Consider the following 16,572-nt stretch of genomic DNA (forward strand, 5'->3'; position numbering starts at 1 on the left):
TTTAAATAAAAATGAGTAATAGAAATATTAGAAAAAAAATATATTAAGAAATAAAAAATAAAAATGTTGTGTTTTGTAAAGCTGCATAATGTGTATAAATCAAAATGTAGATTACTGGAAAAATGTCAATGCTGTGTGTATTAGAGCCTGGATATCAAGTGAGATACACAATAATTTAATATAATATCAAGAAGATAAAACGGTCTGAAATCGTTCTGTTGTATTGCATATGAGATGAGTGATAATGTATGTATACAAAATGGTAGAAAAATATATAGAAAAGAAAGAAAGTAGAAAATATGTATAAGCAGGGAAGATTTTACATTTAACACTTCCTTATTCTTCTCTTCATATGATAACAAAAGGAACTAACATGTCTGTTAATGAGAAATTAATTAAAGATGATATGTATAAAGGAAGAGAAAATATCATAAACAATGATAATCGGTAGAGAAATGAATACAACAACAACAATCGTGTATGAACCCCCCCCCCCCTCCCAAAAAAAAAAAATGGGGTGTAAAAGTTTTCGGTAATTTCCCTACAAAACCCGTCATCGTGAATAGGTTAAATGTTAAGTAAAAGGAAGTAAATAATGTTGTTATTATAAAAGAATGTCTGTATATTGAAAATATATATTTGTCTATAAACGGTACTTATAAAGCAAATAAAGATCAAAATATTCTGGCAGTGTATTTTCTTTCTCAAAAAGATTTAAAATATAACATTTAAAATGTCTTATTTGTTATTGTCAACCTATTTTCCACACGCCAGTAAATTAAACCACACTATTATACATGGAATAGAATGTTATTACAGTAAAGTCGATTAGTTAGATATTAGTCTACACAACATACTACATTTTTCACTGCCATAAAGTTCAATTCTTACTGGTCTATACAGTTTATTTGTATTTGTTAGTTTTATACTCAAACTGCCATGGTTAATTGAAATACACGTAGCAGAACAGTGACTTACGGGTACAGCTGCATTAAAACGTGTACAGTATTTGTATTTCGGTGATTATTAAAAAATGTACCAAACACAGTAAGACATTTGCGAATAAGTCAAATAACGATCGCAAAAGCTAGCTCTTAAAGATGTATTGTCCCCCTGAAAAAATAATTCTTAACAAATTTTGTTTTGAATATGCCATTTTAATGTAACATTATCCACTTTGACCAAAAATTGGATCGAAAAATGTATTTACCTGCAAAAACTGTAATTTAAAGCAAAAAATTGCCAAATTGGCTGCCAGCCATTGGTTTTTTGTTGTTGAATTTAACAATTTATTTAATCAATTGATAAGTGAAAACATATTTTTTTTCTATGGAAGTGATTAACTTAAAACTACAAAATAACATATTCAAAGTCTGATTTAATTAATCTTAATTTTTTCATGATTTTGGAGGACAAAAACATCTTTAACTTATTTCGAAAAAGAACCCAATTAAGCAAAACCCAATAATCATCTAACAGTGGAATATGTTTGTGAAATCCGGAATAAATTGAATTGTTATGCATCGGCGAAAAAATCCTTGGAAACACTAAATTTAGGCTAAAGCAGTTAAAGAACTATTTCTTATATCAACATATAAATTGTAGTTTTAGATCCCTAAAAAAATCCCCAGAAGAAATGATTTGGATTGAATGTTTTGCCGCATACTGATTTATTTCGGAATATCATGAGGGAATTAATATGCTTAGAGGTTGGACTGTTCCATTCATCTTTATCAACACATTTGAATAAACGTATTAAACGTTTAAACTTGTGTTTCCGTTACCATTACGATTCGTTATACTCGAGCTGTGGACCAATTTTGTAATCGTAATATTGTCTTCAAAATTGAAAATATGTAAAACAATTTTAATGTGTATGTATATTTTACTCTCGGACTAATTCATTTGAGGTTAATACAACACACTTCTGTTAAGTGCACCGTTGTGACCCTATCCCGGACGCGATTTTTTTTTCGTACATAAGTTGGGGACCCCATGTGAAAGATAGCCGAACTACTTCCTAAATATAACTAAACCTAACCCTCCAAATAATCTCTCTCTCACTATAAAGTAAAAGAAGTAGCTCATGGGAGTCGAACCCCATACATCGACATGTAAAGTCCATAGTCTTATCCACTCGACTACAAAGACGGCTTGACAGAAATCGTTTGCATTAGCGAATTGTAGTTAGCTGAATTCTTACGTCACACCTTATGGATATGATTAATGAATATTCATGTTTATTTTGTGATGTTTCACGAGGGGTCCCCAACTTATGTACGACAAGAAATATCGCATCCCGGACCCTATCAAACATTGTTTTATTTCCGAAAATGAAAATCAAGGTAAGTTTGTTTTTCTTTTTACTAGACTAATTGTTTTAATCAGGTTTAATTACCGAAACAATTTCGACCAATCATTAAATTAAAAGTGAAATTGTTGTCGTAGATAAACAGGCTGGGATAATGTTAATAGTGACTTTTTGAAATTTTAATTTTGTATGTAATTTGACAATATTCGAAAACAGTTCAATCGTTAAAATGTGTTTCTACATTTTGCTTAAATCTGACCATTATGTCCTTTTGATTATTTTTTGTTAATTCCAAGTATGTAGTCTGTTTGTCTACTCCGTTGTGTACCAGGGTTTTTTTTTCAGAATAAAACGTTTTTTTCTACCTTCTTGTAGTATTATATCGACTGTTAGAATTCTTTCATGAATATAGGTTTCTACCCCAAGTGACTGAATGCTAAATAAGGTATTTTTAATAGGTTTAGGAAAAAATGCAAAATACATTTTTATGACTATAACTTTCTGCAATTTTTAGTTTTATTGTTATAAAAAAATTGCATTTTTTTTGTTTTGGTTTTTAACCTAGGTCAAAGGTTAAATGCTCAAAAAGTGCAATTCAGTGACCAAAAGATCAACCCGAACGTATACCGGCCTCTCGTGTCCTGGGGCAGTAAATTACCCCGTATGGGATACGGGCCACGTCTTCAAAGGGTTAATATACACTGTTAGTAGATAAATTGTTTATGCAAATTTATAAAAATTTAATATAAGGTTGCCTTTCCTCGGATAGGAGTTGACAAAACTTGTTTGACATTACTAGTAAAATAGTTATTAAGGCTCTAATAGGTCGTAGTGATCTTAATTCCACTGAATCACTGAATCAAATGTGTGCCAATTTGCGCCCTGGTTGTAGAAATTTGACTGGACACCATAGTAATAATTTCTAGAACCTTCTGCCAAGAAACTTAAGGGAATCATTTTTTCTGAAGGCTAAAACTTTTCAAAAATTATTTGCGCAGGCGAGACAAAATGGCTAATTTCATGACCGTAACCACGATAGTTTGAGCTGTATAATAAATGAATAAATATAATATTTTGTAAAAAATAACTAATAAGAAATAGAAAATTTTATTTTCAAATAAATAATGTAATAAAGAAAGATATGTAGACTTAAGTGTAAGAGGTCAAATTCCTGGCAAGCAAATCAATATTCTCAAACGTTTCTTACCACCGTGGGTCCGATGTAATACTCTCTCGCTCACCCACCTAACATTCTACATCTTTTCGTCTTTTCAAATTGAACTAAATTATACTAAGTATTAATATACTGTTTGTAGAATTGATTCCAAGCACATTTTACTTTAGGCCTACATAGTTTACTATTTTAACCCATCGGACACAGAACTGGCACAATATAATTATATCCTGAGCCAGGGGTACGTTTACGAAAACTAATATCACGAAAACTAAGACCTAATGTAAGGCCTAATTAGTACGATAGTTAAAAGTAATTATAATCCTAATACAATATGTTTCATAACTAACGATTTTAAAATAATTATGCTATACTATACTTACCGAAAATTAAACGATTCGGCCTTTGAGACGATTCGGCCCACTTATATTTATCAGTTGATATGCATTTCATAAGCATAAATAAGTATTTTTAAAAACTTTCTTTCCATTAGAGACTATGGGGTAGTACTACTAAGGGTAATGATGCAATAACGTATTTTTTATTTTATAGGGTCTAAAGCATTGCTGAAAATGGTCATTGTTTTTACCACGCGAACGATGTAAACACATTTCGACCTCTGTTGACCATTTTGCGAATTCAAAACAACACAGTTGTCGAAATAATAATAATTTCATATAAAATTACGTTTTAGTAATTAATTGCAATATCAATCAAATGTGTAGGTTTTTTCTTGTGCGCTCCTATACACGCGCTCCTATTTTACTGTTTACATTATATGTAGTCGATCACGTGTCTCTGTTTGTTACTTGTTTGTTTGTTAGCATACACTTGTCAAGTTATCATTTTGAATTGTTCGATGTAGATAGGTAGACAGAGAATTTTTTTTCAGAAACCACATTGTATGACCACAGTGATCTTTGTCTTAAAGGATTCAATTTGATATTTAAAAAAAGAAAAGATTGATTTGTGACCAAAAACTGAGCCTTAAATTAATGTTCATAGTTAGTATCAACGTATCACTAATTACCTTGGCAACAATCATTCCACTGATTTTTTTTTACTTTAATATTGTGTTAAATTATCCAATTTAAGATATATTTATTTGTACATTTGTATGCAGTGATGTATTTTATAATTAAAAAGTGTGAGTGCCTTGTTCGCCTGTCTAGGCAATGTATCCAAAATAAAAATGTTTTTTTTTATACAGTTATCGCACACACTATGGCAAAAGTTAGAGCAATTGATTGTCAAAGTTCACATCTATGTCATGTCAAAGGTGAATACATGTCATGTCAAAAGTGAATACTTGTGTAATTCCAGTCTTGTGTGAGAATAATTTGTAATAGGCATATACACTGTAGTACAGTAGAGGTACAGGTACATACTGTAATGTATTTGGAATGGTTTAAAAGTTTCATAAGATTTGTTAAAGTATCAAGGTCAAATGTTATGACATCACATTATTTGTAGTTCTTTATTTGTATTCATATTGTATCTGATGTGTTTTTAGTTGAAAATAGTAATAAGATATATATTTTCTTTGTTTTGTGACCAAATATTTGTAAATATATTGAAATAGCGGTAAAGTATGTTGCTGAAATATATTAAAATAAAAATTTAGAAAATACAGTGATTGGTGTACAAACAATTCTTGATTGTTGGCAGTATCATAGGCAAACGCTGTATTACAGTGTGACATATACATCACCTGTATCATAGGCCCTATACTTAACCTTAACATAATACAGGCTACATGTGATACATATGATACTGTATACAGAATTTACCTTTGATACTGGGCATATTTTTAGATACAGTACAAAGACAAATCGGGTAGTTATCCACAAAAAATAAATATTTTATACATAAAATAGAGTGTTGTAAATCATTGCATATATATATTTAGTAAAGTATAACATAAAAACAAGATCTATACTGTGTTTGTAAATATATTTTGTAAATAACAATTTTACAAATAATTTGGGGTGGGGTGTGAAGAAAGTAGTTGTATTGAGAGTTGTTTTCTGGATTTAGATCCACAGACATTGCTTATATAAACTAAATTCATAAATTGCCGCATTTTTGTTGGGTTGTGTTCGTAATACTGTAACAAACCACTTTAAATATCTTCTATATCCGATACATTTCCCACCTATATTAGCAAAAATAGTGATTGTCAAAAAAAAATGTTTCTTTATTGCTTGATGTTCGTTTCAGTTTGTCTCTTTCTCTTATAATGTATAAAAAGTACATTTTATATATGGTAATAATTATGCAAGAGACTTTTTACAATTCATTTAAAATAATAATTCATTTTGTAAAATAACTAAATACTGTATAACGAATATATTTATATGATGAGTTTAGGCAATTCTCAAATATACAGAAAGGTATTGTATTATATATCGGTTTCACTGTTTATATCATAGGCCTTCCTTTAAAACTAAGTAAAAGCTACCTTTTCAATCGTGTTCAGTTTACTTCCTTAAATAATGTTAACTCTTCCTATTCCCGTTTAACCTGTGGTGTTCCCCAAGGATCGATTCTTGGACCACTCTTATTCTTGATGTTTGTTAACGATATACCAAACAGCTCTAAATTACTAAATGTTATCTTATTTGCTGACGACACAAATATTTTTTTCTCTATTAGGACATGTCATGCTGAAATTACAAATCCCAAAGCATTTCTGGTATATTCACTGTCAGATATTCGTTGAATTATTATCGAAACAGTCCATTCAAGTTTGTGCTTGTAATAGGATACTTCACACTTGAAATATCTAGGGTGATGAAGTGACCCCCTGACTTGACCTTAGCAATAAAATTAACTAAAGTGACAGAAATTGAGTATTCACTTCTGTAACAAAAAAAAAATATTTATTCACATATAAAAAGAGAAAAGAAACCCCAAAACCATTGTCTGACAGACAATTTAAGTATTTGTTGCTTTTAATTACATTTTTTCAGGTAAAATAACTATTATGTGACAATAAAATGACGCATTCAAAAACATTTGAAATAAAAAATATTTTTCAATAAGCGAGCAGCGTTTTTTGTAAGAAATATTTATTGTTTAGTTAGTGAACCTGTAGAACAAGATTGTAAAAATAGGTCAGCAATATACGATTATTTCACACAACCTATTATTAACATTTAAAACAATTATATCGTATTCTAATAATAGGTCTAGCTTTGTAATAATCTGCCAACTATGGTACATTGGTATTGTCGATCATGCAATACTACGGCAAAAGATATTATGAAGAACCTTTCCAGCATTGCAACAACACAAACTAAGCTAGCAAAGCATATTGAAGCAAATACTGAGAAAATTGATACTATCTAACCAAACAGAAATGTATTTAAAAACTGAAGAAAGACTAGAAAAGAAGTTAATAAATAGCATGGAGGAGAAGTTTAGCGAGCATGAAGATAGAGAAAAGCGTAAAGCAGATATTATAGTGTATGAGATTGAAGAATCCGATAAAACTGAGTCTAATTTGAGGAAAAAAGATGATTGGGAGAACGTAGTTCAATTTCTTCATGGACTTGATATACAGCATGTGGATAGTAAAATCAGAACTTTCTTCCGTTTAGGCAAACGAGAACCTAATAAAAGACGTCCTATTAAATACAAAAGTATGATAATGTTAATCCGGGTGTCTTTTTTGAATTAGCACCATCTACTGTAACTAGAGGCCACAATTTTAAAATTAAAAAAGTTCATAGTAAATCGAAACACAGACAGAAATTCTTTTCAATATCTGCAGTAAATGATTGGAATAGTTTACCATATCATGTAGTAAATGCATCCTCTATAAATAATTTTAAAACCCATCTTGAAACACACTGGAAAACCCACAACCTAAAGTTTGAGCCATATAACCAAGATGTTCAAAGAGGGACTCACAAACCTTAACAGGTTTATAGTCTAAAGGTCAAGGTAAATCAAGGTAAATCAAGGACCGTTTTACAAAAAAAACCTAAAACAATAACCACAAAATAATAGATATAAAATAAAAAAAACCATTCTTCATCATCAAACGGCGATAGTGTTTTTCTAACATGATTATTTATACATTTATTTTCTTAAAAAGAAGATTTTCAGTTTATTACTTCCAGTACATGTGAATTCTTTCTTTATATATTATAGCAAAAGTATGAATACATATAATATAAAACAGGCTATGTGTGTATACTCGTACACACCAACACAACGCATAATATATGCATATATATTTTATGAATGAAGCATTTTAAGTTCTGTATTTCGATAAAATGTCTCTTTTTACATATTTATTTACTTATAATAATATAAAATCTAGGCCGACAGATGTACATGTCACGTCGACTGGTGGACTAACATTACAAAAGACAATAAATACAGACTTGGGTTTAGTCTAATTCGGAGAGTGCAGTCGTGATTGCAAAGCATTTGCTAAGTTTATTATTTGCTTTGTATGTAGTGTCTTTGTTTGAAAACCCCTACAATTTCAAGTTCTCGTCTTGACTGAAGCTATTATCTTCAATATGGGCCAAATTTTTAAATAGCACACCCACTTTCGTTCAGTTTCTGAGTCCTTAATTTTGATATCTAAACATGTTTATGTTTATTTGTAGCTCCAAGTGATGTATTCCTGGGTGCAAATTACAAAAATGGATATGAGTTTTTGCATTGGCTCTCACCAAAAGGCATTTACTGGAGATTTCAATGGTGACGGTGGCGCTGATCTTCTGTTTCACGATACCACCACTGGCGCAAATCGAAAATATTACGCAACGTAATGTTGAGTTATAAATACTTATAACTTAGTATGACTTATCCAAATTATTTAAAAAAATCATAATAGTACAATATTGAGTTAAAACAGTACCACTATAAAAAAAACCAAGGAAACACTAAACATTGGTATTTTCGTGAAATAGTGTCGTTTTACTATCCCTCAATGTAGTGTTAGATCCCGCATATCGTAAGGGCACCACAACTATTTTGTTATGTTTTAATCATTCATAGGTATTCTGGCTCTTTTACCGGAGATCAGACATGGAAAAGGGAGATGAGTTGGTGTCATCACAATGGTAAAATTTGGATTTCTTGGGCTCAACCTGGAGGCACATTTTTCGGTACACCTTGGTACTATTATATAAATTAGTGTAAATCCAGTAGTCAACAACTCTTTGTAGCCGACTTCAATGGAGACGGACGAGATGATCTATTATGTCATACCATCAGTAATGGCGACAAATCGATAACTTATTCAAGACAAGGTGGTACATTTTCGGCCAGTTTTTATACATTTAATAAAAGGTGGTGTCACTGTAGGTTCCAGACAAATATTATTTCCTGGAGATTTCAACGGAGACAGAAGAGCCGATATGCTCTGCCATGACGATTCTAGCGGTACTATTTGGGTAGCATTATCGTCAATGACTGGTACCTTCACTGGCACATCATGGTCCAAAGCTCTTAACTGGTGCAAAAAGTCTACCCCTATATAAAGTTAACAGTCGGGGATTTCAATAAAGATAGACGTGACGATATCATGTGCACCGATACTGCTGGACCTTGGTGGATAGCCTACTCTGCTTAAGGTGGTTCGTTTAGTATAGTCAACTGGTCACGTAGAGGGGCATGGTGTCAACCCAGTAATCAAGTGTTAATTGCTGACGTGAACGGAGATGGTGCAGATGATCTACTGTGTTATTATCCAAGCGCTGGAATTAAAAAAATAGCCTTGAATCGACAGCTACAATGCGTATTCCCTTAACATTTTGAAACAATAATATTATGAGTGCATTACATTCGTTGAAATAATAATAATTGCTAATTTGGAGATCTGAAACAATCATTGTGTATTAGAGTCATGGTAGAAACAATTTCCATAAAAAAATCAAAGTTTTTTGATCAAAATTGTATTTGTTAGTAGAAATCATATTGGCTCATGGGAGCTTTATTATGTTATGTTATTATACAGGTACAGGATTACCAAAAAGCATATGTCATACCTACATAATATTTGTGTAATTTCTGTTATAATAATTATGAAAATAATTTTAACAATTATGCCTATTATTGTTTTTAATTCAAAAATTGTATTTGTTAGTATTATATACTCAGAAAGCATACGGTGTGAGCTAACATTATTCATTTCAGTTTCAGTTTGTAAAACATTACTATAAGTACTCTCATATTGTATTATTATATAGTACAATGATTTAAAGAATGTTGGTTTAGAATGTTACTGAAAACAAAGATGATTGTAATGATAAGTAGGCATAATCATTGAATAACATATACACTCTACAGCACAATTACTAATTTTAAACATTGCATTAATTTTATTATTATTAACACAATATATTAAGGCCTAAAATTAATTTCATGTTAATTGTTCCATTGGTAAGAATAATAATAAATGCATTGCAAAACGAAATTTATGTTTTATCTCCATTATTACCGTGTGTATTCTGTTTTTTTTTTGATCAAGGCGGAAATTTAACAGATCGTAACTTGGACGGAATACACGTTACACTCGTCACGATCTATTCAATTAAAGTCTTCTTCGGCAAACAAGATCAGATTGCTTTGGAAAGAGTCATTGAGTGGCTAGTTGGCAGTGGAACGACTGATAACACGGAAAATGGCTGACAATAATAAACCGCTGAAAATAATAGCATTATTATTATTAAATGATCTTATTAATATGTATATTGCAATCGAGAATCGTCCTAATATTTCTTGATCAATATGGCGGTAAATTAGCATGGGGTTTCAGACGAAACAAAAAAGGGGTTTTGCAATGCTCAATATTTTATCCGAGCCTAGACAACAACGGCTGTCCGCCCATTATCCTTCTTTTAGTCGAGCATGCAGTTTTGAAGTGTTAAAAAAACTGTAACTGTAACTTTTATAGTATTTTATTTATTTCTTGATAATCCATAAGTATTTCTTTAAATTTGTTTGTTTCTTACTTCGTTCCATAATTGTTATTAACTTTGACAAAATATTTGGATGAAAAAAAAAATTACCTGAAAAAACTGCAATTTAACGCAAAAAAATAGTAAATGGGCTTTTGCTTGAATTTAACTGTTTAATTAGCCTTTTATAAGTGAAAATATTTGTTTTAAATTATTTTCTATAGAAGTGATTATGTTTATTAACACTACAAAATGTTTTTTTTTTCATTTATCTTATTTTTTCTTGTTTATGGGGGACGTCCCATCTTTAAAGATCGAACACATACAGCATGGTACCATATTGCGATTCAGATAGCACTGACATTCTATGCGAATAAGCAAGAGATAAACAAAAACATATTGTAAAAATAATTCATTTCCATTTTTAAATTTTGAAGATAAGATATGAAGCTAATAAATCATGCTCATGAGTATACATGTGACTTTCAAATAACCCTAATTTTAAATTTATGAAAAAGTCACTATTTTTTTTATCAATTACTTTCTGCCATGATTATTTTCTTACAATAAAGCAAATTAGTCATCTATACACTTAATTAATGTGTGCTTTAAAATGATATAAAATATTTGTTTCTTTCATTTCATTTCATTTCAGTATTTTATTTCAGTATTTCTTCGGTCTATTTCCGTATATACATACAAAAAAATACTGAAATTGTGGAGACCAGGGTCAACCTAAGTGAACTTAATCACTGTAGTTGAGCCGGTTGACCCAACTCCAAAGTCAATCTACACACAAAAGGCACAAAATAAAGGTAAAGCGAATCAAAATAAATGTTAACTTTTCTAATGAAAGCTGGTGGGCTTTCTAGGACTGCAGCATATGTCAATGATCTGGAAAGCTGGTCTGTCAGAAGATTAAAAAATGTTATTTGACAATTCATCTCAATGTCAACTTTTGAACTTATTTTATCACACTCTTTCTGTATGTCTCCTTATCTTATCTTACCACCAGTCCCGAAATATGATAAGCTAAGTCCTTCCCCTCTGTTAAAAAACCATAAATACTCGAAATTATGAATATAATTCACTTTTAGTTACGGTATTGATTGAAAAGTAAAAATGGCACGCTCAACCTTGCTCGTGGTATGTCTCTGTCTGTCGTTTGTTCTTCTTACGTTTGGTAAGTTTTAAGCCTGTAGGCCTTATATTTTTTATAATGTTAACGTACGTAACCTAATCATAAATGGGTTCTGCCGTGGACACTCTAGTAACAAATCGCGTTAGGCACACAATATTTTTGAAAAAACTGTTGAAAAGGATTTTTATTAAGTTTTTTGATTTGCTATTGACCATCAGTGTTTGGAGATGGCACATGGTTCGTTCCTATCGATTAAAATTGCAACCCGTTTCTTTTCGATCTTTATCAACTTATTGAAGTTTTGCAATAGCATAATCATCGGTTGCCTAAATGTAATCAAAGTAATCTAACAACAAGAGGCTGAGCTCCAAAAAATCAAAATATTACAAGTTCTTATATTGGCAAGACGAGCTCATCGTCCTGTTTTTAAATATTGTCTTGATAATATAATGAAGCAGATTAGGACCGACGGTGCATGTTCAAACATGTTCAAATTAATTAATTAATTTGAAATGATAAGATGAGAAAATCTGTCCGAGATTCGAATCCGGAACCTTCTGCTTGATATGCAGATGTCCTAACCATTAGACTATTGGAGCTTTCATGGTATTGTTCAAACCCAATTAAATAGCAACTCTTTATTTAAACTCTCGACGTGGTACGGCGGAAAAGCACTATTCCTTCAATTGTACGCACGTGCACAAGAGATCAAATTTATACGTCCTCATTTTTCAGTATTTGATTCACAAAGCGGAGAAATACTTTTAAATAAACACAACAGGCAAATAACATTCATTTTAAACCGCCCGGTGATATGCTGAAATTTAATTAATTAATTTGAAATGATAAGATAACAAATGGAAAAAAAGTGTCAATATTATTTAAACGAATTTTGTATTAAATATACTTACATTGTTAATGATAGAACACTATGCCATGTTAATAGGTTTACTTATTTTACTTGGTTCACTGATTATTTATGAAAAAAAATGTAAAGAAGTATACAATAAAGGAAAAAGACAATTACTTTAAATACAATAATAGTACAATAGTTGTGAACACTTTTTACTAATGTGAATCGAACCTACGTAAGACAATAAAGAAATGGTATCTTTATTTAGATGCTACTTTTTATTTGCATCAACTTTGTATAATTTGTATAATATTATTCACCTACATTGCAGCATCGAGGCGGATAAGCCGAAGTTCATCTGAAATTGCAGAGGATAGGGGTGAGTCAATAGAAAATAATCTTCTAAAAAATATATTATTCTCAAGAAAGTTATTTTTGGAAATTTTTTGACAAATTTAAATTTTTTGGACATATTTTTTTTATAACTTCTTGGAAAAAATAATTTAAATTATTTTAATGTTTCATTTCTAGAAAGGTTAGACTTACATAATTTGAAAATCGCGTAAATAAATCAAAACTTATCTATTAAAAATAATGGCAAAGAAAACTTAATTAATTATATGTTGGGAAAACTGGAATTCAATGTAAATGTTCTTTTGTTGTTATATTGTATTGGACAAATTACTTTAAATTAACTGAATGTTCCATTTCTGTTAGGCTTACATTATTTGAAAATCTTCTAATTCCTTGATTACGTCATTATTCTCAAAAGTTTTCCCAGGACACGAGATAAGCCTGTTCCACTGCTGCATAATATAACTCATCTTCATTTCTACATGTACATATCATAATATTTTTGTCTGTACATTAATTAAAAATAATATTCACCTACATTGCAGCACTGAGACCGATAAGCCGAAGCTAATCTGAAAGTGCAGAGGAAAGGGGTATGTCAATCAAAACTAATCTTCTATACAAAATATTATATATATTCTTTGTTTTCCACTCTTATTCAGTCTCCACCCTGTCTCCCTTTGTTTTATTTCTTTCATTCCTGTCCACCCAGACAGCACTTGCCAGTTCTTATGCTATGACATTATCCAAATTCCTTTACTTGCACTGATGAAGGTCTAGTGTTGCTCGAAAGCTCTGCTAACTTTTCAGGCTGTTTTACTTTATCGTTTTAATTTAGCTTTTCGCTTTTTATTAAAAAAAAAAATAAAAATTGTATTATACTAAAATGCTCATTTTAGTATAATACTGAGTCAGCAATATGACAAAACACAATTAATAAATAGATAAAGTGCACACAATGATAAAAGTAACCCGACTATCTCCAGAAAATGTTAACGTTAATTTAAGTGCCTTCAATATTTATTTTATTGTTTCAAATTTGGGCCCCCTATGTTGAGGTTTAGTTGTTGAAGACGCTCTCTCTTTCTCTCTCTCTCTCTCTCTCTCTCTCTCTCTCTCTCTCTCTCTCTCCCTCTCGCTAAGAGAGCAATTTTTCATCTATACCAGGTACTACTATATATAGTGTGGGCCAAAGTATTTAATAAACTGAAGGTGTGATTATAGTTGGGGCGCCTAATTGGGTAAAATTTAGACTACTATGAATAGGTCCAAGATGGTCTAATTGGATACAAGTGGGTTATATTGGGTCAGACAAAATTACATAATTTTATATAGTACAGTATTTCACAATTAACATCATAATAAACAACATCTATTTATTATTGATTTTTATCTCTCACAGTAACTGTTGATGTATTTGTGGGTACGGCATGGGAACAACCTGTAGGAGTTTGTACAGGGCCTGATTACCAGATTTTTGCTGGGGATTTCAATGGAGACGGTCGGCAAGAAGTGCTCTGCCATAATAGCAACACCGGCTCCAAAGAGATATATCTCACAAGGTAAAATTTTACTGACATTACTGACATTTTGAAATAACACAACAATATAATGTCAATAAAAATGAGCGTATCCGGACAACTACCCCTTGAACAATTACCACCCTTAGGACAATTACCCACTAGGACAACTAACCTCTAGGACAACTACCCCCTTAGTACATCTACCACCCGGATAATTACCCAAAAGAACAACTACCCCCTAGAACAACCACCCCCTTAGGACAACTACCACCAGGACAACTACCCCCTAGGACAACTACCCTCTATGATATCTATATAGCTAAGAAAATAGCTCCGTAATTTTCTAATGTTACGTATCATGAGTTAAAGCAATAATATATACAGTATTGAACACAAAAACGATACACATTTTTTAACTGTTTTTATTTGAAGGCCCGATGGATCATTAGCGACTGAGAGTGTATGGAAAAAGGATATGGGATGGTGCAACCACGAGGGGGCTCAACTTTTTGTAGGTGATTTCAACGGTGACGGTCGATCAGATATTTTGTGTCATGACACTAAAACCGGTAAAAAATGGGTATCTTTAGCTCAACCTGGAGGTGTATTCTTGGGTACGACTTGGCAAAAAGATATGAATTGGTGTAAAGAAGATACTGCTGAGCTCTTTGTCGCTGACATCAACGCAGATGGCCGATATGATATGCTGTGTCACCGAGCCAAAGACGGCTACAAATGGGTATCGTATGCAAAACAAGACGGCACCTTTCCGGGAACCAGTTGGGAAAAAGGAATGGGTTGGTGTATAAGCAACGACTACCAGCTTTTCGTCGCAGATTTTAACGGAGACCGTAGAGCTGATCTTCTCTGCCATGGAAAAAGTGACGGGAAAAAGTGGGTGGCAGCAGCAACTCCGAGCGGAACATTTGTTGGGACAACATGGAAAGCAGATATGGGATGGTGCAACCACAACGCCGCTGAAATTTTGATTGGTGATTTCAATAAAGATAAACGTTCTGACATGATGTGCAGCGATACCACTGGTCGAAAATGGATAGCCTACTCTGAAAAAGACGGTTCATTTACTTCAACAAGTTGGCAGAAAGAAATGGGCTGGTGTACGTCTGATAATAAGTTAATAATTGCTGACGTGAATGGAGATGGTGGGGATGACATGATATGTCATTACCCATCAAACGGCAATAAGTATATTGCTTTTAATCAATTACCAACGCCATAGATTTTCAATTGTTAGAAAATACTACAGTAGGTTCTTCATGATATTCAACAATATATTTAGCATATTGTATACCAGCGATTTGGAAATAAACAAATAGTTGGTTTTCGCACATAATTATTATTGTGTTTTGGTTGTGTTTTTGTGTATTACATTTTTGTAGGAAGCAAACACACATTAATAAACCAGAAAACTATACAACTCAACTGATATGTTTAATTCGGCGATAATAATTAACATTAAATAGCTGAATTTATCAATATTGGTTATTTTCAAGTATTTCTTCTATTACACCCGATTCTCGGTACATTTGCACATACTATTATAGTTTCAATTACAGCTGCCCATGACGATTCAGTGAAATTATCCTGTTGCGAAATGTCATTACGTGCTACAGTAAATTAGATAGGTTCATCGCTTTGATTTTATAAGATTATCTAACCTAACATAAATCTGCTACTAAATTATACTAAATATACTAAATATCTCATTTTAGTACTATTTACATTATGTTCAATTTATCGGTTATTATCCGATTATTACATAATTTTCTCTAATTACCTAATAGGGGTTAGAGTACAAAGTTTTATAAAATCACGTTAACATTGATATACCCTCAAATTTACTTTATTCATTTTGAAAATAATACCCAAGCTAAATCTTTTCTTATTTATTATTTCCAATCAATATACAGTTTCTTCGATGAACATTTTAATGAGGCCTTGTAATATACTTCTCATAAATCAATAAATTTGACTGCGTGCGAAATCCCTTAAGGTCATTGACATATTCCCTGGTCTAGGACAACTACCCTCCGGATAACTACCCCAGACAACTACCACGCGGACAAATACCCGCCGGATAACTACCCCCAGACAACTACAACACGGACAACTACCCTCCGGATAACTACCCCAGACAACTACCACACGGACAATTACCTTCAGGATAACTACCCTAGCCAACTACCACACGGACAACTACCCTCTGGACAATCATCCTTCTAGGACAACTACCCCCGGACAAGTAACCTCTTAGGACAACTACCACACGGAC

General features: G+C 31.8%; 1 protein-coding gene and 1 long non-coding RNA gene across 2 annotated transcripts; both read left to right on the forward strand.

Annotated features, from left to right (window-relative positions):
* The first annotated feature begins 2,311 nt into the window (after positions 1 to 2,311).
* On the forward strand, positions 2,312 to 9,449 carry LOC140049365 (uncharacterized). Its single transcript, XR_011845241.1, has 3 exons — positions 2,312 to 2,345; positions 8,111 to 8,271; positions 8,505 to 9,449. It is a non-coding gene; the product is annotated as an uncharacterized lncRNA (long non-coding RNA).
* Positions 9,450 to 13,307: 3,858 nt separating this feature from the next.
* LOC140049372 (uncharacterized) lies at positions 13,308 to 15,621 on the forward strand. Its single transcript, XM_072094247.1, has 3 exons — positions 13,308 to 13,349; positions 14,159 to 14,318; positions 14,712 to 15,621. The coding sequence occupies exon 3, from the start codon at positions 14,755 to 14,757 to the stop codon at positions 15,517 to 15,519; it is 765 nt and encodes a 254-aa protein (XP_071950348.1). The 5' UTR covers positions 13,308 to 13,349; positions 14,159 to 14,318; positions 14,712 to 14,754; the 3' UTR covers positions 15,520 to 15,621.
* Positions 15,622 to 16,572: the final 951 nt, after the last annotated feature.

The sequence above is a fragment of the Antedon mediterranea genome, chromosome 1 (genome assembly GCF_964355755.1).
Source record: "Antedon mediterranea chromosome 1, ecAntMedi1.1, whole genome shotgun sequence".
Classification (NCBI taxonomy): domain Eukaryota; kingdom Metazoa; phylum Echinodermata; class Crinoidea; order Comatulida; family Antedonidae; genus Antedon; species Antedon mediterranea.

Bases quoted from the DNA above. Each gene is read 5' to 3' on its own strand.
- LOC140049372 (XM_072094247.1), top strand. From the start codon at position 14,755: ATGGGATGGTGCAACCACGAGGGGGCTCAACTTTTTGTAGGTGATTTC.